Source organism: Chiloscyllium plagiosum, unplaced genomic scaffold, assembly GCF_037043375.1.
Source record: "Chiloscyllium plagiosum isolate Xiang-an unplaced genomic scaffold, Cpla_swu_hap1 HiC_scaffold_17, whole genome shotgun sequence".
Taxonomy (NCBI): domain Eukaryota; kingdom Metazoa; phylum Chordata; class Chondrichthyes; order Orectolobiformes; family Hemiscylliidae; genus Chiloscyllium; species Chiloscyllium plagiosum.
In genome coordinates, this window is record NW_028270155.1 from 59,528,189 (window position 1) to 59,550,923 (window position 22,735).

Consider the following 22,735-nt stretch of genomic DNA (forward strand, 5'->3'; position numbering starts at 1 on the left):
CAGATACACAGTTTTCACCTTCTGTCAGTCCTAGTATCTACAGGCACAGTATCACCTTCTGTCAGTGCTGGTATCTAATGGCGCACAGCATTGCCTTCTGTCAGTCCTAGTATCTACAGACACACAGTGTCCCCTTCTGTCAGTCCTAGATCTACAGGCACACAGTGTCATTTTCTGTCAGTCCTAGTATCCATAGGCAAACAATCTCACCTTCTGTCAGTCCTAGTATCTATAGGCACACAGCTGTCATGTTCTGTCAGTCCTGATATCCACAGACACACAGTTGTCACCTTCTGTCAGTCCTAGCATCTACTGACACACACAATAATCACCTTCTGTCAGTGCTAGTATCTACAGGCACACAGTATCAACTTGTGTCAGTCCCAGTATCTACAAGCACACAGGTGTCACCTTCTGGCAGTCCTAGTATCTACAGGCACAGTATCACCTTCTGTCAGTGCTGGTATCTAATGGCGCACAGCATTGCCTTCTGTCAGTCCTAGTATCTACAGACACACAGTGTCCCCTTCTGTCAGTCCTAGATCTACAGGCACACAGTGTCATTTTCTGTCAGTCCTAGTATCCATAGGCAAACAATCTCACCTTCTGTCAGTCCTAGTATCTATAGGCACACAGCTGTCATGTTCTGTCAGTCCTGATATCCACAGACACACAGTTGTCACCTTCTGTCAGTCCTAGCATCTACTGACACACACAATAATCACCTTCTGTCAGTGCTAGTATCTACAGGCACACAGTATCAACTTGTGTCAGTCCCAGTATCTACAAGCACACAGGTGTCACCTTCTGGCAGTCCTAGTATCTACAGGCACACATTCTCACCTTCTGTCAGTCCTAGTATCTATAGGCACATAGTATCACCTTCTGTCAGTCCTAGTATCTACAGGCACACAGTATCAACCTCTGTCAGTCCTAGTATCTACAGGCACACAGTGTCACCTTCTGTCAGTCCTAGTATCGATAGGCATTTAATATGACCTACTGTCAGTCCTAGGATCTACAAGCACACAATGTCACCTTCTATCAGTCCAGTATCTACAAGCATACACAGTTGTCACCTTCTGTCAGTCTTAGTATCTACAGGCACATATTCTCACCTTCTTTCAGTCATAGTATCTACAGGCACACACTTGTCACTTTCTGTCAGTCCTGGTATCTACAGGCACACAATGTCACCTTCAGTCAGTCCTAGTATTTACAGGCACACATTCCCATCTTCAGTCAGTCCTAGTATCTGCAGCCACACAGTGTCACCTTCTGTCAGTCCTAGTATCTACAGGCACACATTTGTCACCTTCTGTCAGTGCTCGTATCTACAGGCACACAGTGTCACATTCTGTCAGTACTCGTATCTACAGGCACACAGTGTCACATTCTGTCAGTCCTAGTATCTACAGGCACAGTATCACTTTCTGTCAGTACTAGTATCTAAAGGCACACAGTTATCATCTTCTGTCAGTCCTAGTATCCACAGGCAAACAATCTCACCTTCTGTCAGTCCTAGTATCTATAGGCAGCTGTCACATTCTGTCAGTCCTGATATCTACAGACACACAGTTGTCACCTTCTGTCAGTTCTAGGCTCTACAGGCACATAATGGCATCTTCTGTCAGTGCTAGTATCTACAGGCACATAGTATCAACTTGTGTCAGCCCCAGTATCTACAAGCACACAGGGTCACCTTCTGTCAGCCCGATTATCTACAGGCATATAATGTCATCTTCTGTCAGTCGAAGTACCAACAGGCACACAGGTGTCATCTTCTGTCAGTCCTAGTCTCTACAGGCACACATTCTCACCTCCTGTCGGTCCTAGTATCTACAGGCACACATTCTCACCTTCTGTCAGTGCTAGTATCTACAGGCACATAATGGCATCTTCTGTCAGTTCTAGTATTGACAGGCACACAATATACCCTTCTGTCAGTCCTAGTATCTACAGGCACACAGTGTCACCTTCTGTCAGTCCTAGTATCGATAGGCATTTAATATGACCTACTGTCAGTCCTAGGATCTACAAGCACACAGTGTCACCTTCTGTCAGTCCAGTATCTACAAGCATACACAGTTGTCACCTTCTGTCAGTCTTAGAATTGACAGGCACACAATGTCACCTTCTCTCAGGGTCCTAGTATCGATAGGCATTTAATATGACCTTCTGTCAGTCCGAGGATGTACAAGCACACAGGGTCACCTTCTGTCAGTCCCAGTATCTACAGGCATACACAGTTGTCACCTTCTGTCAGTCTTAGTATCTACAGGCACACATTCTCATCTTCAGTCATTCCTAGTATCTGCAGGCACACAGTGTCACCTTCTGTAAGTCCGTGTATCTACAGGCACACACTTGTCACCTTCGGTCAGTCCTAGTATCTACAGGCATATAGTGTCACCTTCTGTCAGTCCTAGTATCTAAAGGCATATAATGTCACCTCTGTCAGTCCCAGTATCTACAGGCACACACTTGTCACCTTCTGTCAGTCCTAGTATCTACAGGCACAAATTGTCACCTTCTGTCAGTGCTCGTATCTACAGGCACACAATGTCAAATTCTGTCAGTCCCAGTATTTACAAGCACACAATTATCACATTCTGTCAGTCCTAGTATCTACAGGCACATAATGTCATCTTCTGTCAGTCCTAGTATCGACAGGCACACAGTGTCACCTTCTGTCAAGTATCTACAGGCACACACTTGTCACCTTCTGTCAGTCCTAGTATCTGCAGGCACACAGTGTCACCTTCTGTAAGTCCGTGTATCTACAGGCACACACTTGTCACCTTCGGTCAGTCCTAGTATCTACAGGCACATATTCTCACCTTCTTTCAGTCATATTATCTACAGGCACACACTTGTCACCTTCTGTCAGTCCTAGTATCTATAGGCACACAGCGTCACTTTCTGTCAGTCCTGGTATCTACAGGCACACAATGTCACCTTCTGTCAGTCCTAGTATCGACAGGCACACAGTGTCACCTTCTGTCAAGTATCTACAGGCACACACTTGTCACCTTCTGTCAGTCCTAGTATCTACAGGCACACATTCTCATCTTCAGTCAGTCCTAGTATCTGCAGGCACACAATGTCACCTTCTGTCAGTCCGAGGATCTACAGGCACATAATGGCATCTTCTGTCAGTGCTAGTATCTACAGGCACACAGTATCAACTTGTGTCAGTCCCAGTATCTACAAGCACACAGGGTCACCTTCTGTCAGCCCTATTATCGACAGGCATATAATGTCATCTTCTGTCAGTCCCAGTATCAACAGGCACACAGTGTCACTTTCTGTCAGTCATAGTATCTACAGGCACACACTTGTCACCTTCTGTCAGTCCTAGTATCAACAGGCACACAGTTGTCACCTTCTGTCAGTCCTAGTACTACAGGCACAAATTGTCACCTTCTGTCGGTCCCAGTATCTACAGGCACACATTTGTCACCTTCTGTCGGTCCTAGTATCTACAGGCACACATTCTCATCTTCAGTCAGTCCTAGTATCTGCAGGCACACAATGTCATCTTGTGTCAGTCCCAGTATCTACAGGCATACACAGTTGTCACCTTCTGTCAGTCTTAGTATCTACAGGCACATATTCTCACCTTCTTTCAGTCATAGTATCTACAGACACACACTTGTCACCTTCTGTCAGTCCTAGTATCTATAAGCACACAGTGTCACTTTCTGTCAGTCCTAGTATCTACAGGCACACAATGTCACCTTCTGTAAGTCCTAGTATCTACAGGCACACACTTGTCACCTACGGTCAGTCCTAGTATCTACAGGCACATAATGGCATCTTCTGTCAGTGCTAGTATCTACAGGTACACAGTTGTCACCTTCTGTCGGTCCTAGTATCTACAGGCACAAATTGTCATCTTCTGTCAGTGCTCGTATCCACAGACACACAGTGTGACATTCTGTCAGTCCCAGTATTTACAAGCACACAGTTATCACCTTCTGTCAGTCCTAGTATCGACAGGCACACATTCTCATCTTCAGTCAGTCCTAGTATCTGCAGGCACACAATGTCACCTTCTGTCAGTCCCAGTATCTACAGGCACATAACGTCAACGTCTGTCAGTCCTAGTATCTACAAGTACACAGTGTCACCTTCTGTCATGTATCTACAGGCACACAGTGTCACCTTCTGTCAGTCCCTGTATCTATAAGCACACACTTGTCACCTTCTGTCAGTTCTGATATCTACAGGCACATAATGTCATCTTCTGTCAGTCCTAGTTTCAACAGTCTCACAGTGTCACCTTGTATCAGTCCTAGTATCTACAAGCACACAGTGTCACCTTCTGTCAAGTATCTACAGGCACACAGTGTCACCTTCTGTCAGTCCCAGTATCTACAGGCATACACAGTTGTCACCTTCTGTCAGTCATACTATCTACAGGAACACACTTGTCACCTTCTGTCAGTCCTAGTATCAACAGGCACACAGTTGTCACCTTCTGTCAGTCCTAGTATCTACAGGCACAAATTGTCACCTTCTGTCGGTCCCAGTATCTACAGGCACACATTTGTCACCTTCTGTCGGTCCTAGTATCTACAGGCATATAATGTCACCTTCTGTCGGTCCCAGTATCTACAGGCACAAATTGTCACCTTCTGTCAGTGCTCGTATCTACAGGCACACAGTGTCACATTCTGTCAGTCCTAGTATTTACAAGCACACAGTTATCACCTTCTGTCAGTCCTAGTATCTACAGGCACATAATGTCATCTTCTGTTAGTCCTAGTATCGACAGGCACACAATGTCACCTTCTGTCAAGTATCTACAGGCACACACTTGCCACCTTCTGTCAGTCCTAGTATCTACAGGCACACATTCTCATCTTCAGTCAGTCCTAGTATCTACAAGTACACAGTGTCATCTTCTGTCATGTATCTACAGGCACACAATGTCACCTTCTGTCAGTCCCATTATCTAAAGGCACACACTTGTCACCTTCTGTCAGTCCCAGTATCTACAGGCACATAATGTCATGTTCTGTCAGTCCTAGTTTCAACAGTCTCACAGTGTCACCTTGTATCAGTCCTAGTATCTACACGCACGCAGTGTCACCTTCTGACAGTCCTAGTATCTACAGGCACACAGTGTTACTTTCTGTCAGGCATAGTATCTACAGACACACAGTATCACCTTCTGTCAGTCCCAGTATCTGCAGGCACAGACTTGTCACCTTCTGTCAGTTCCAGTATCTACAGGCACACAGTATTACCTTCTGTCAGTCGTAGTATCTACAGATACACAGTTGTCACCTTCTGTCAGTCCTAGTATCTACAGGCACAGTATCACTTTCTGTCAGTACTAGTATCTAAAGGCACACAGTTATCACCTTCTGTCAGTCCTAGTATCCACAGGCAAACAATCTCACCTTCTGTCAGTCCTAGTATCTATAGGCAGCTGTCACATTCTGTTAGTCCTGATATCTACAGACACACAGTTGTCACCTTCTGTCAGTCCTAGGATCTACAGGCACATAATGGCATCTTCTGTCAGTCCTAGTATCTACAGGCACACAGTATCAACTTGTATCAGTCCTAGTATCTACAAGCACACAGTGTCACCTTCTGTCAAGTATCTACAGGTACACACTGTCACCTTCTGTCAGTCCTAGTATCTACAGGCATAAAGTGTCAGCTTCTGTCAGTCCCAGTATCTACAGGCACAGACTTGTCACCTTCTGACAGTCCCAGTACCTACAGGCACATAATGTCACCTTCTGTCAGTCCTAGGATCGACAGTCTCACAGTGTCACCTTGTATCAGTCCTAGTATCTACAAGCACACAGTGTCACCTTCTGTCAAGTATCTACAGGTACACACTGTCACCTTCTGTCAGTCCTAGTATCTACAGGCACAAAGTATCAGTTTCTGTCAGTCCTAGTATCTACAGGCACACAGTGTTACTTTCTGTCAGGCATAGTATCGACAGACACACAGTATCACCTTCTGTCAGTCCCAGTATCTACAGGCACAGACCTGTCACCTTCTGTCAGTCTTAGTGTCTACAGATACACAGTTGTCACCTTCTGTCAGTCCTAGTATCTACAGGCACAGTATCACTTTCTGTCAGTACTAGTATCTAAAGGCACACAGTTATCACCTTCTGTCAGTCCTGGTATCTACAGGCACACAGTGTCATTTTCTGTCAGTCCTAGTATCCACAGGCAAACAATCTCACCTTCTGTCAGTCCTAGTATCTATAGGCAGCTGTCACATTCTGTCAGTCCTGATATCTACAGACACACAGTTGTCACCTTCTGTCAGTCCTAGGATCTACAGGCACATAATGGCATCTTCTGTCAGTGCTAGTATCTACAGGCACACAGTATCAACTTGTGTCAGTCCCAGTATCTACAAGCACACAGGGTCACCTTCTGTCAGCCCTATTATCTACAGGCATATAATGTCATCTTCTGTCAGTCCCAGTATCAACAGGCACACAGGTGTCATCTTCTGTCAGTCCTAGTCTCTACAGGCACACATTCTCACCTTCTGTCGGTCCTAATATCTACAGGCACACATTCTCACCTTCTGTCAGTCCTAGTATCTACAGGCACATAATGGCATCTTCTGTCAGTTCTAGTATCGACAGGCACACAATATACCCTTCTGTCAGTCCTAGTATCTACAGGCACACAGTGTCACCTTCTGTCAGTCCTATATTGATAGGCATTTAATATGACCTACTGTCAGTCCTAGGATCTACAAGCACACAGTGTCACCTTCTGTCAGTCCAGTATCTACAAGCATACACAGTTGTCACCTTCTGTCAGTCTTAGAATTGACAGGCACACAATGTCACCTTCTCTCAGGGTCCTAGTATCGATAGGCATTTAATATGACCTTCTGTCAGTCCGAGGATGTACAAGCACACAGGGTCACCTTCTGTCAGTCCCAGTATCTACAGGCATACACAGTTGTCACCTTCTGTCAGTCTTAGTGTCTACAGGCACATATTCTCACCTTCTTTCAGTCATATTATCTACAGGCACACACTTGTCACTTTCTGTCAGTCCTAGTATCTATAGGCACACAGCGTCACTTTCTGTCAGTCCTGGTATCTACAGGCACACAATGTCACCTTCTGTCAGTCCTAGTATCGACAGGCACACATTCTCACCTTCTGTCAGTCCCAGTATTTACAAACACACAGTTATCACCTTCTGTCAGTCCTAGTATCTACAGGCACACAGTATCAACTTCTGTCAGTCCTAGTATCTACAGGCACACAGTGTCACCTTCTGTCAGTCCTAGTATCGATAGGCATTTAATATGACCTACTGTCAGTCCTAGGATCTACAAGCACGCAGTGTCACCTTCTATCAGTCCAGTATCTAGAAGCATACGCAGTTGTCACCTTTTGTCAGTCGTAGTATCTACAGGCACACATTCTCACCTTCTTTCAGTCATAGTATCTACAGGCACACACTTGTCACCTTCTGTCAGTCCTAGTATCTACAGGCACATAGTGTCACCTTCTGTCAGTCCTAGTATCTACAGGCACACTGTATCACCTTCTGTAAGTCCTAGTATCTACAGGCACACAGTGTCACCTTCTGTAAGTCCTAGTATCTACAGGCACACACTTGTCACCTTCGGTCAGTCCTAGTATCTACAGGCACACAGTGTCATCTTCTGTCAGTCCCAGTATCTACGGGAACACAGTGTCATCTTCTGCCTGACCTGGTGTTTACAGGCACGGAGCATCAACCTCAATATAATACAGAGAGAGGCTAATCCATCATAAAGGGAAGCCAAATACATATGGTGCTCCAGATGTTTCTATTTAAAAAGCCTGGCACATATAAACACAGCAACATGCCATCCTTTAACAAGAAAATGTTTGAAGCACATTGGAAAGAAATGTCTATGTTTGGTATGAAATGAAATAGGACCACATTTACCTGTCCTTTAACAATATGTCTCAAAGTGAAAGAGACAAAATCTGCGAAGAGTTTTTGGATCCAGTTGGCCCTGGTTAGACAGCAAAATGAATATCATGTGAAAACAATCCAATTAAGTAACCACTTGCAACTTATACTGTTACAAAATTAACCAGCAAAAAGAAGAAGCAAGGCAACTAGATTAAAACAATGGCATTTTAAGAACTCATTCCTGGGATTTGGCATTTATTGTCCAGCCCCTGAAAAGACTATCTTTTTATTTTTAGGTATTTTTGATTGTGGATGAAATGGAAAAGTACTGTTTTAAAAACCCCTTTGACACTCATTGTAACTGCTGCTTGTTTTAGTTTGCACGTCAGCTGGAATCAAGGGGTGTGTAACCATGGACATTTGGTGAGCAACAAGTAGCTAGTTGGTCTATGGACTAGTAACCAGTTAAAGATGACCAATGCCTTCTATTTTCTTTTGTATGTACAATATGCATTTCTTACACAAAACCAATCTGTCCTTAAAATGGACAAAGAATCTTATAAAATGGCTCCCAGAAGTCAAACGACTACCCTTTTGGATTTAGTGGGTATTGTGGAAGAAATTATAAGAGATTTTGAAATGAACATTTCGAACAGTTAAAGAAAACTCTGTGACAATGGTTTCCCTGTGTCTGTGTCTCAGGCCTCGCTGACCCACTGTGTAATACCGAAGAGTGATTTACTAGTTTTGAGATCATGCTGGGTGGCTGTGAGCAACCATTTTGTGCAGAAACCCCAGAAGGAACGCTGACAGAAATCAGCAGAGAGGAATCTCAGACAAAGAGAACACAAGAAGGAATACACTTGAAAATCAACTGTTGTTCAGCTAATACAGTCCAGGCAAACTGCAAATATTGTAGCACTAGAATTAGTAGGAATAAGAAACCTCTCTCCCAAATCCTGCTGAATGTACATGTACAGACACTGCCTTCACACCAACAATAACCATTGCAGCTGCTAAATTTTTTCTCTAGGTTCAACCCCTTCACTTCTGAAAGAAATCTTCAAGCAAGCACAGTGGGTGGCACGGTGGCCCAGTGGTTAGCACTGTTGCCTCACAGTGCCAGAGACCCGGGTTCAATTCCCGCCTCAGGTGACCGACTGTGTGGAGTTTGCACATTCTCCCCGTGTCTGCGTAGGTTTCCTCCGGGTGCTCCGGTTTCCTCCCACAGTCCAAAAATGTGCAGCTCAGGCGAATTGGCCATGCTAAATTGCCCGTAGTGTTAGGTGCAGGGGTAAATGTAGGGGAATGGGTCTGGGTGGGTTGCACTTCGGTGGGTTGATGTGGACTTGTTGGGCCACAGGGCCTGTTTCTACATTGTAAGTAATCTAATCTAATCAAGTAACAGACCTACAAGAACCTTAGAGACTGTCCTTAATTTCTTCTTTATGAGTACACTTCATCCTTACTCACTTAAAATTTTTGTATTGGTTAATAACTTTATCTCTTTCTTCAATAATTAATGCTGAAAGTTATACAATAAGCCAAACTATTTTGTTTAAAGCACAAAGTTGTGCTGCTGGTTAGTTTTACCTTGAAACATGAAAGAAAAACTAGAAGGGCTACAGATTAATTATATAAATCTGTAGTTCATGGAACAAGCAGAAGATATAGCTGTGACTGTGCCATTAGGGTCACCTGTAAACTCCAAGTCACACACAATCCAATTGAAACTATATCACTATTCCCTCACTTCTAAAAAACAATTGTTCATGAATTGTGGATGTCCCTGGTCAGGCTAGGAATTATTGTCCAGGGGGCAGGTAAGAGTCTATTATGTTGCTTTGGGTCTGGAATAATGTAAGCTAGGTCATGTATGGATGACAGATTTCTTCCCCTGACTTTTTACAACAGTGGTTACATAGTTTTCATTTGACTAGTTTTTGTTTTCAAAGCTCCAGATTTTTGTTGAATTCAAATTCTACTATCTGCCAAGATGGGATCTGAACCCATATTCCCAAAATGTTAGACTGAGGTTCTGGATTTCTAGGCAAGAGTGAGGACTGCAGATGCTGGAAACCGGAGTTTAGATCAGAGTGGTGCTGGAAAAGCACAGCAGGTCAGGCAGCATCCGAGGAGCAGGAAAATCAACGTTTTGGGCAAAGCCCTTCATCAGGAAACTTCCTCACGTTCTGGACTTCTAGTCCAATGACATTACAAATACACCACCAAAATCCTGATACTCCCTTACCAACAACACTGTGAGTGCATCCACACCACATAGAACACATCAGTCAAAGAAGATGCCTTTCTACTACTTTCTGAAGGGAAATAGAGCATTAATAATCACCTCACAAATAAAAAATAAAGTTTCCACTCTGTATACAATGAGGAATTTCAGTCTGAAAGCATTTGAAATCAGGCTTCTTCAACTGTACTTCAGATATTTTTATTAAAATTCATTTAGCTTATCATAAATATAAAATCTTCCATAGATCAGTGCAATCAATAAACTTAACTGAGCATTATTGATTTCTTTCTCCCCATGTAAAAAAAATCAATGTATTATAGAGTGGTAACTGGTGTAGTTTTACTACAGATAAGAAGGGTTTATCAAAAAGCAACATTTTAGTAAAGGTGACTAGTCATCCACCTGTAAGTGGAAAAATCACTGAAAATAACATTTAAGGAATGAACCGTTTGATTCTTTCATCGTTGCATTCTGACGAGTTGCCGAGTAAATAAAATATTTTTAAATGTGACAAATATTATTTAAAGTGTGGAAATTTATTTTCTCCAAGGGACCTTGAGATTTGCTTGAAGGCTTTTTTTTGATATGTGGGGCTTGTTTTCTGACTTTCAGGCACTCCTGCTCATTCTCACTAACTCTCTCATTAAGTGATACAGTGACAAAGTACAAAGTACAATCACCTTTTGTATTTGCATGGAATTTCTTTTGGGTAGTTCCTTCACGAGCTGAATAAAACAGCATATGTATCAAAAATATATAGATTTAATCTTTCAACTTGGAATCCATAAAATATTTTGCTGATTTAATATAAATAAATCTCACATGTTCTGTTTCAAAATGAAAATTCAAACTACTTGGTACAAGAGAATGTACTGGGGATGAGTGTGATATCTGCAAATTTGTTTTAAAAATTAATTGCAAGCAGGTAGCACTTTCTTTGGCTTTGATCCACCAACAGCAAGTTTCTTTCCTCTCCAAACTTCTTTTTAAAATGGCTGCTAACAAATACACCAGGATACTGACCTTCATAGAGCCACCAGTAGAACAAGGGGAACAAACAGCAAAAAAATTGTTTAATTCACATGTACTTCACAACTCATGGGGTTTTTTCAAGCTATTTTTCTTACTGCATTTTCTTGCATGTTCATCCATGCTTTAATGATGATTTGGAGATTGTTAAAGTTCACTTGAGAATGTAACTTTTAGAAAAGGTTTTGCGATTTACATTTGAAAGAACTGAAACCAACATGGTCATTCCAAAAGCTGAGAGACTTAACAAACAATCCAGGTCTTTTTCAATATATAATTTCAGTTACATCATATTGTAAACTTTTGCTATAAATTTTGTGTCTTACAATCTTATACTCCACAACCACCTAATGAAAGAGCAATGTTCCTAAAGCTAGTGCTTCCAAATAAACCTGTTGGACCATAACCTGGTGTTGTGTGATTTTTAAGCTTTAATGAGGCAGCTCAGAAGCATCCTAGTTACATTAAAGACAAATACTACTTAATGAAGGTATTAAACTCACTAAATTCACCCACAATATCATCCCGTTACAGTGGACATTGAAAGCCTGCACAAGAATATAGAAAAAGGCCAAGGTTTCTGTACACTCAAAATCACTGAAAGAGGGCATTCAAATAGACTCACAGAGTCATAGCATCGTACAGCATTGAAACAAGCCCTTTGGTCCAACCAATCCATGCTGACTATGTTCTCAAAATAAATTAGTCCCACCTACCTGCATCCCTCCACAGTTCAGTGGTTAGCATTGCTGCCTCACAGCATCAGGAATGCAGGTGACTGTGTGGAGTTTGCACATTCTCCCCATGTCTGCGGGGGGTGCCCTGATTTCCTCCCACAGTTTGAAGATGTGCAGGTGAGGTGGATTGGCCATGGGAAAAGCAGGGTTATAGGGATGGGTGGGTGTGGGTGGAATGCTCTTCGCAGAGTCGTTGTGGATTCAATGGGTCGAATGGTCTACTTCCACACTGTAGGGATTTTATGAACCCTTCCCCCACTGACATCTCCAGACCCAGCCTAGTTATCCCCTAAGCAAAGGTCCCTACTCCATTTCAGGTCAAGCGACGCTGAGTGGAGCCGCCTGAGAGTCACACAATTGTTACAGACAGGAGGAGATCATTATGCCAGCTCTCCAAATGAGCATCTCACTTAGTGCCATTCATTTCATCCCTGCAACCATCAGTGTAACTCTTACTTCTTAATCCTACACAGTGTTCTTTTGAAAATAATAATCTCATTCCTTTTAGAATTATTTAATTGAATCTGCCTCCACCATTTTGTCAAGCAGGGTGTTCCTAACCACTCAATGAGTGAAAAATATTTCCTCAAATTACTTGTACTAATTACTTTAAATTTGTGACCTCTTAATTCTTTCATGAGTGGGAAGATGTTCTCCTCATGTACTCTGTCCAAACATCTCATGATTTTGAATACTTCAAACCTGAGGAATCAGTCCTCCTCTCAATCCTTCTGTATCTGAGGAAAACCAACCCACCTTCTCCCGTCTAATTTCACAACTGAAATTCTTCATCATTGGAAGCAGGCTTGGAAAACTCTTCTGTTCTCTCTCCAATGGAAGCTAAACTCCAGCTGAAGCCAAACTGCTGTTTTACACAAGTTCAATGTAACCTCCTCGCTCCTGTACAGCCCTGTTCCTATTGATAAAGCCTGGAATATTACATATGTTATTAACTGTTCTCTCAACCTGTCCTGCCATCTTTAATGACTTGTGCACATATACACACAGCTCCCTCTGCTCTTTTACACTCTTTAGAATTTAAACTTTTATTTTATTCTGTCTCTTGATAGGCTCTTCATATCAAAATTAATCACGTCATATTTCTCCTGACTGAACTTCACCTGCTATTTATCCGCCCACTCCACCAACCTTTCTATGTCCTTTTGAAGTTCTAAACTATCTTCTTCATAGGTTACAACATTTTCAAAATTATCTACAAATTTTGAAATCGTGCCCTGTACCCTAAAGGCTAGATCAATACTGTATATCAAGAAAAGCAAGGGTCCTAACCCTGACACTCAGAGCACGTCACTCAAAACCTTGTGCAAGCCCAAAATAAATCATTATTTTCTGTGTCGTTTCCCTCAGCCAATTCTGCAGCCATGTTGCTGCCTCTTTTTTGAAATAAGGTAGTCCCAGGGCTTAAAATATTTTTATTTTGCTCCAGAGCAAAAGATTTCTCAAGGGCTACATACTAATTTTCAGGGGCTGCTTTCACAATCTTACCAGTTCCTTAATTAGATGTTACAGTCACTCAGGAACAAATGCTTCCTGTATTTTTATTTACATGGGGCTTTGACTCACAAAAAAAAGCAGAACTCGAAGAATATCTCAATATTCCACTAATCATCAACGATCCAATAAATTTAAAGTTATAGCTCACAAGAAAAGCATTAATTTCATGGACACCACAGAATATAAATTGGTGCAAGGAAACAGAATTCAATGAAAAACAAGTGCATTAAAAAATACCCAACACACTTGTACATTCAAAAAGTCATTGCCTTAAGCAATCTGCGTGCAGGTTGGTGAGGCTTCAGCTAATCATTCAAATTTGTCTCTGACACAGCATCTGCACCTCCAGTAATTTATAATACGTAAGACATTGTAAGGCGTGATGATAAATAAATGTCAATCTTTATATAATAAAAATGGTGTTCATGTAATAGTATCCAATACATTTTTTCTTCCCATATGGTACCTCCTGAACTCTACAGCATCAATCTAGACACTCCATACATTTACAAAGCATTCATTGCCTCAGACTTAATACAAAGTAGACAGGCAGGAGACTGGAAGAACACAGCAAGCCAGGCAGCATCAGGCAGTGGAGAAGTCAATATTTTGGGGATAACCCTTCTTCAGCAATTCAACATTGGATTCCAGCATCTGCAGTTTTTATTGTCTCTAACTCAGTCTTAATACTCCCAATTAGGTAAGCATTCCTTTCTTGAAATGTTGATCACTACCTTCTCTCCTTTATAGCCCCTCTCCCTCCTTTCAGAATTCTTCCACCTTTTGCAGACCCTATTTCCTTTCTAAAGGCTGTCACTCCTCTTTGCATCCTTTTTTTTAGCTCCTCTCTCGTCTTTCCAGCCCCTCCCTCTTCCGGTGGAGGACTTCTCTTTCCCCCCATCTCCATATTACAGTCTCACAACCAGCCCTCAGCCTTGCTCCCTGGCCTCTGACCTCCCTTCCTATCCTTGCTGACCAGTGTCACTGCACCCGCACAGCAGCCTGGTGGAATTTCACGATTTCAACCTGAGCCCGCAGCCGGTTTCCTTTTTGAGCCCGGCCTGCTTCAGCTCAAGTGATATTTCAATGAGCAGTAAATCCAAAGGCAAGCTGCTTAAACTCTCTGATATTTTATACCACTGCAGCCAACTCTGCCTGGACTGGATTGATACAATGAATGGAAACAAGTGAAAACCTCTTCTATGCTTACAAAATGTACCCCGGTACTATGATTCACTTACAAAGGTTAAATGACCACCCCGTCTTTTGTGAATAAATAGTTTTTACAGATATTGAAACAATGATATTCCACACAAATGTGTTTGACAAACGCTTTGAATTGCATACAGAATGCCTTTAATGCAATAGTCAGTTTTAAAACTGATCACACAACACATGACATCTTAAGCTTCAGGGCTAGCCCAACTCACCTTTACCTGTGAAGCCTGCGTTGAACTGTGACATCATTGGGGATCTTTTTATTAGCAGGCAAGGATCTCCTCAGGATCGGGTTCAGTGACAGCTTTACACCCCATCGGTCAAGAGATTTAAATAAAAAGGATGGTGCGTAAAAACAGCACTGCACCTATGCGCTGCTAAAGAGGATGGTTAGGTTAAAATTGACCTCATGTCTGTGGAGTGTAGCTAGAACTGACGCTCAGAATTGAATGTGAGAAAGCAAAATGTTGTAACTAAGTGTGCTAACCCACCACCCTCAGAGCAAGCACAAAGGGCCTGTACCACCATAGGGTCTAGTTACAGCTCCTGTTATTTACTTATTATTGTCACATGCACTGAGATACAGTGAAAAGTACTGTTTTGCAAGCTGACCAGACAAATCATACGTTACATAAGTACATCAGAGTAATAGAACAGATTTTCAATACAACCAGTAGTTATGGTACTTCTCTAGCACTAACCTAAGGCTTGGAGGGTTTGAGCTATAGGGAGAGGCTGAGTAGGCTGTGGCTATTTTCCCTGGTGTAGATGCTGAGGGGTGACCCTATAGAGATTTATAAAATCATGAGGGGCATGGATAGGGTGATTAGCCATGGTCTTTTTCTCAGGGTAGGGGAGTCCAAAACTAGAGGGCATAGGTTTAAGGTGAGAGGGGAAAGGTTTAAAAGGTGTCTCAGAGGCAACCTTTTCAGACAGAGAGTGGTGCATGGATGGAATGACCTGCCAGAGGAAGTGTTGGTGGAGGTTGGTACAATTACATTTAAAAGGCATCTGGGAGGGTACATGCATAGGAAGAGTTTAGAGAGATATGGGCAAAATGTTGGCAAATGGGACTTGATTAATTTAGGATATCTGGTTGGCATAATCAAGTTGGACTGAAGGGTCTGTTTCTGGGACTCTATGACTCTATAACTGAACAGGGTGACACAGTTGCAATCAGACTCCCTTTCAAAGGGTTTTGCAAGTGTAGCAGGTGCCAAGGGTGATGCTTGAGAGACAATTCACTGGATTCTCCACATTTCTGAGAGATTATTAAACAATGCCAGGTCTTTCCATTGACACAGAAGTTTTGACTTACTCTTTGTCCCTTTGTATTTTCAGTGTCAACTTGTCAAAATTCAGCTGACAGTCGGGGATAGTTACAGCAAATCGCCCATTGTCATAGGCTATAAGAAAACAAAAGTTCATGTACAGTATCATGTCAGGAATTAAACAGGATCCAGCTGCATTTTATTGGCTGTAAGTCAAGACTAAGAGTTTTTTGACAAGACATCCAAAATATAACGTAACACAGTTTTTTTTTTAACAGTTGCATGAAAACATCTTTTCATGATAAAGTTATAGATAACTGCTGAACCACATAGACAGACAAAGGTATCTTTAGGTTATTTACAAGATGATGTTCACATACAAATAATGGATTAACGTTTGTCAATTGTCTGTCTCATGATCAGCCACAGTATAAAGATTATCAAGAATAAGCCATCTCCAGGAGGGACAAAACAAGCACATGTTCTGCCCGAAGCAGCACCACCCCCAACCAGCTTTATTTGAGATAAAATAGTTGCAGACTCACTACGATCTCTGAAATTTCCTACTCTCAAGGTGAAAAGGCCAGTCACAGCTATTCTTAGTTCTCTTTGTTTACATTGGCTACTTTAACACTTGGTTAACTGTGTTTTTCAATCACAAAGCTCCACTATTTCAAATCTTAACAAGCCTGAGTTCTGCTGAATTACACCACTATGGACACCCTCTCACCGCTTTTCCAAGGCTGTCACACCCCTCTCTCACCCCTGTACACAAGTTTTTTTCCATGCTTCTACATTACAAGCCCTCACCCTATTTTCTCCACTAATACTAGTACCAGAGGTTAAGTCATTCAAATTCAACATCTGCCTTTGACTTGCTTTCTCTCTCCAACCATGAAAAGCTTCCTTACAGCTTTTTCTTTACGGTTTTTTTTATCAACCATACATTCAATAGTCCCGTTCTGCAGTGCCCAACCCAACAATCATTTCTCCAGCAACCTCCACCCTTACAGTGCACTCTTCATTGTGTCTGGTTGCCTCTCTTCCACCTCACCCCCTCGAGTACTTTCGACCTTGTGATGGGTAGGCCAGGCTCTGTCCTTCAGAAAGCCCAATTTAGTTCTAACATTGTACCAAGCCCTGGCCTAATCTCTGACTCACAATGTTCTGAGTACATTTAAAATGCTGAGGATTTATGGAAACTAGGAGAGTGAGAATGTGTGACGATGAATTTAAAAAAACACATTTCCCTTGGAAAAAAGCAGAGTTGAACTTTTACAATGGTGTAGAAAAGGTTTAGACAGAAAACGAGACACACATCAACATTAACAGAACTGATATTTTCAATTAATTACATAACAGCAAGACTGAAGGATGCTATTTTATATAACATGAAGCATCATACTCACCCAACATTACGGCAAGATTAACATCAGTCTGTGAATGAATTTCAAAATCGAGTGAATGATTCAGATGCAACCTAAGAAAAAAAATTGGAAAATGCTGAGAGGTATTCAGTCACAGTCCAAGACATTCAGCTCTCCGATGGATGTAATCCCACTGCACAAACCTTGCTACAAAATCACCCCAAAGGTCAGCATTACAGAACACTAACATTTAGCTACCCATCAGGACACAGCAGACTCAATTTCATCAGCATTTCTTCAAGAGTATACAAGTTAACTCTTCCAATGTTTCGAACCTTGTATTTTTCTTCCCAGCACCCATGTTGTGTATGTGTAGGTGCAAGACACAGTGAAAACACCAGATATAAATAATTTCATTAATACTCCACCATCAGGAAAAAAGCACACATGTGACCAAGGAACCAGTGACAAGCAGAATCCGATCAGGCAGTGCCTATCTGAAAAAACAAGTGGGGGGGAGGGTAGGGACTAAATCATAATAGAGTTGGAGGGGGAAACAAAGCACTCCACACCCCTGTGGTGCCCACCTCCCCCAATGACATCGAGGATGTTGATGACACCGTGTGCTCCTTCTGCAGGGACACCCAGGCCTGAACATAACCACGGAAAAGGGGCACGGCCCGCTGCCTGGACCTGCTAATGGCCAGCCTGGCCAGGCCAAGTCATGCTTTGTATTGGCAACTTGATCATTTTACAGTTCAATCAGCAGATCTCAGTAAAGACAAGCTCAATGCAACTAAGACTAACTAATTAAAAAGTACTTACTAACAATTAACTGATTAAAAAGTACTTAATAACACTAAACATTTATACCTGGAGCAGTGGAAATGGGTTTCAGGCTGTTTCTCAGGTTCATACAGCCATTTCACAACCTTTGCTGAAACAGGGACAGAAGGCAGGCATAATGGAAGTAAATGGCACGAAAACTAATGCCCCATTGATAACAGTTATGACAAGCACTGCAGTCATCTGAATGAATGCTTGTGTAAGTGGATGTGACCCATCCATTGCTAACTACCTCACCACTGTGTGTGTTTTTTTTGCACCAGAAAAGCAGATACGACCAAGCACTGCCAGTTATTAAATGCTTTCAATATAATTATACTTTTAAAAAGGAGGAATAGTAGCTGTTTTAACAAGGTCTGTGTTCATGAGTTTCATCTAGTGGGAACTAGATGAAAATATTACATGAAACATTCCAGAAATAATTCCAGAGGTCTGCCAAGGAGGTAACTTTTCCATTTAAATGATAGGGTTTGCTACTATCTGCAGTTTCGAGCATCCACGGTAGTCTTGGAATGTATCACCAAGGGATTAGAGTAGATTAAATTCCCTCCGGTATGAAAACCGGCCCTTCGGCCTAACTAGTCCACACCATCCCTCCGAAGAGAAACCCACCGAGACCCATTCCCCCTAACTAAAGCACCTAACTCTATGGGCAATTTAGCATGACCAATTCACCTGAGCTGCACATCTTTGGAGTGTGGAAGGAAACTGGAGCACTGGGAGGAAACCCAAGCAGACACGGGGGACATGTGCAAATTCCACACAGATAGTTGCACCCTAGCATCATCGCTGAGCTGTTGTTGCTGAGCCTGTCAGATGTGAGAAACTTGGGTTAATGACAAGGCTTGCCATTTTAATTATGCAGCAATTCAAGGTTTTTATGTTGCTGTGCTTGGTAAACACTCCATGCCAGAATCTCCAATAATAGCAACAGGCTGAATAACATATTTTCTAACCCTGGATTTACACTGATCAGAACTCGGTGTGAATGTTTAACTTACATGAAGGCATCGGACAATCTAATTGCTTTCTCAAAGCAATTACATAATAATTTATAATTGTTATTATCTTAAAAGATTAGTGTTACCATCCATGAAGGGAGCTGTCAGGCTACCATTGATCCAATATAACCCCTTCCTAAAACTTGATACTTTAACACGTGCATCTCTGAATCCACAAGATTATTCACTACACTGCACACTCAATTTGATAAAATGCCAATTGAGACATGTCTATTTTCTACAGTGTATTCAACAGGGAGTTCTTTTCTTTGTGTTTACTCAATTTCATTTTACAAAGATGTTTATCTGTTTGAAGGATGTTATCCTTAAAATGCTAGACTAGTCCTTGACAACTTTTATTTCCCAGATCCACGTTAACACAATACCAAAACATAGGGCTAAATTTAATGTGTGCGACGTTGGTCCCTACCACTGGCCAGCAAGGAGTAGTCCTGCTGCAACCATTCTCAAAAACCCCGAACTGGTTCACTGGCTATTAGTTAACTGCCTGGTATCAGAGCTTCTGTCTTTTTAAGGGCAGTGATCCATTCCACATCCAAACATTCTGTCCCAGCAGTTCCACTGGGAATGCTGGTCACTGCTTGGATTGTGACCAGTTCCAAGATGGAGGCATTCCATATTTAAGGCATGTGGACTGGGCTCCAGGACCAGTGAGGCAACACTGGGTATAGAGGGCTATTATGGGGGTTCAGGGCAACAGAACCTTTCAGTAGAAGCAGACTGACACCATAATAAGACCATAGGTCATAGGAGCACAAGTAGGCCACTCTGTCCATCAAGTCTGTTTTGCCATTCAATGAGATCACGGTTGATTTGGTAGTCCTCAATTCCACTTTCCTGCCTTTGCCCTATACCTCTTGATTAAAAATGTTTCAGATTTATCTCAGTATATCTCAGCCTTGAAGATACCTAATGACCCAGCCTCAACAGCCCTTTTTGGTTCAGATTCCACTGATTCATTACCTTATTGAAGAAGAGATTCCTCCTCATCTCTGTCTTAAATCAGCAACCCTTTATTCTGAGATGATGCCCTCAGGTCCTAGACTGTCTCACTGGGAAAAGAACCTCTTCACATCTGCCCTTGTCTAGTCGCCTGAAAAGTCACTTGGAGAGGAGTCCCTGTGGATCAGAGGTAGCCTGATGTGGCTTTTGATTGATTGTTTAAGGGGCTCAATCGACCTCTGAGCAGAAAGACTTTTTTCAACCCTGTCTTTAACATTTCCTCTCTTCCATGGGATTCAATAAATTCTGCCCCTACCTCATCCATCACATCACAGGTCACTTTTACATAAATAATGAACAGTCCTCCCCCATCTCCAGCAAGAATTTTAACTCCCATCATTTTCACCCAGACAGTGGTCAGGCTGTGCAAATCTCTGCCACGGAAAGTAGTTGAAGGCAAAACTTTGAATGTTTTGATGATGGAGTTAGATATAGTTCTTAGGGCTAAAGCGAGAAAGTGGGCACAGGACACTCTGAGTTGGAATATCAGCCATGATCACATTGATTGGCAGAGCAGACATGGCCTACTCCTGGTTCCATTTTTCTATGCTGTTTTCTAACATTTCCTTAATCCACTACCATGTTCTCGAGCACTGGACCAATGGGAGAGATGTTTTCCCATCCCCCTCTCAACTTGAACTTCTCTCATTTTGTTCTATAAGCAGTGGATATAGTGCCTTTGTGAAAAAATACAGAACTGAATTAGTGGTTCACCTCTGGACTTCATCTTTGGTTAATGGAGTGGAACGGTGGGTCAGGCAGGGAGGAAATAATATATATCAACAAATTATTCTGCAGAAAACCACATTTTTGTCTGGCTATAACTCCAAACACAAAGATTGCTCAGTTAAAATTGAATACTTGCAGCCAGTTGGAGTATGCATATTCCATTGTCCCTTCAAATGCAGCAGCCACATTTTGGATAGCAATTAGGATTCCTTTCTCATTACTGAGGTCGACATCACTCCTTTCAACAGACATGTTGTTTATCTGCAAACTCAAAAAACGCATGCAGAAATGTGATTTTGTAAACACCTGTAGTTTAACTGACAACATCATGTACAAGTTTCAGTGTCCCTTTTAGTTCGAGTTTTGTTACCATATAAATTTGGGGAAATTTGCATGTGTTCAATTCAGAGCACATGCAATAGCCACCAACATTCATTCCAGCACAGTGATAGGTTGGTGCAGATGGGAGTCTGGGAAACCAACTGTATAATTCAGCTTGGTCAACCTTGGCTTTGTAATGTCTGTGACAGCAGGTCACATGTTCAAGCTGCACTCCTGAACTTTAGCATATAGACTCTTAGACTCTTTCATCTGCACCAACCTATCACTGCATCTGCAATAATGGTGACGTTGAAAAGAACGCAAACTGTTATAAATAAGTATGGAAGAAATAGTTGATCAAGATTTAATTGCTATTTTGTAAAAGTATATACTGATGTCAGAGCTTTGAGAATATTCCTCATGTAAGTGTTGGGAGAAAGCCGAGTAAAGTATGTTTGAGGGTGGGTGCTGGGGGTCTTGCCTGCCCTGTCATGCGATGCTACTTATATCAGAGGCAGCACTGAGTAATGTAAGCTGTAACCCGACAGCAGTTAGAGGCTATTCTCTTTTCTCTCTTTATATCCAGAAGTGTTATGACATTCAACTGAATGGGTTTTTTTTCTCATAACCAAATCACCAGTGGTATTTTACATCTATATTACCCACCATCATTAAATTGCCCATGTCCTGAATGCAAAGCCTTTCAAGAGCAGTAAGGGCCAGCAAAGGTGGGGGAAATGTTAGGGAGAGAGGGAGGGGATTAAATCAAAATGGAGTTGGAGGGGGTGAAAAAGCCTCCTGCTGCTCCTGTGATACCCAGCTTTCTCCAAAACAATTAGAGGCTATTTTAAGTTTAGAGGCAGTGACTTCCTAAAAAGTTTCAAACTAACGATTCCTGCAATACCTGATATTTCTCAAGGGCTCTTGTACCACCTGATATATCTCAAGGCTGTTGTAGTTCTTGTGGCACAGTGTAGCATCCTTCACATTGATGGAAGGATTTTGTGGTAGTGGTAGTGTCCCTAGCTCTTAGCCAAAAGGTCTGTGATCAAGTCCCACCTGCCTCAGAGGTATGTAAGAATATGCTTGAACAGGTTGCTTAAAAATATCCACCTTGTGCACTGACCACATTCCAACTTTGCATTTGCCTGCAACAGAAGTGCTGTGTGTTTATTGCCTGATATAATAGCAAGGTAGCAGCAATGTAACCAGTTTGGGTGAGATATCAAACCCATTAGCCCCCTCAGACTGATAATAGAAGATTCTAGGAGAATATGTAAGGAGCAGTAGGCTTCACCTATCTAACATTGACCAATCTCAACAAAAATCAAATTTATTGGTTATTACCTCATTGCGATTTATGGGACCTTGTCTTACACGTTTGGCTATAAAATAACAATGCCTACGCATCCAAGGTAATTCATTGACAGATTTGGTCCTTAAAGGACCTCCAAGAGGATATGATGTCAGAAAATGAACTACGACTACACAGTGAAATATTTCACATTAAA

The 22,735-nt window shown here is 42.0% G+C and overlaps 1 protein-coding gene across 1 annotated transcript in view; it reads right to left on the reverse strand.

Annotated features, from left to right (window-relative positions):
• The window catches only part of cetp (cholesteryl ester transfer protein, plasma), a 58,577-nt gene that overhangs the window by 32,941 nt on the left and 2,901 nt on the right, over positions 1–22,735 (reverse strand). The window contains exons 3-6 of the mRNA XM_043707160.2: positions 21,040–21,171; positions 17,347–17,417; positions 15,985–16,072; positions 7,947–8,016 (exon numbers count right to left, since the gene is read on the reverse strand). Coding sequence (XP_043563095.2) covers positions 7,947–8,016; positions 15,985–16,072; positions 17,347–17,417; positions 21,040–21,171 — 361 coding nt within the window. The remainder of the gene's footprint in view (positions 1–7,946; positions 8,017–15,984; positions 16,073–17,346; positions 17,418–21,039; positions 21,172–22,735) is intronic.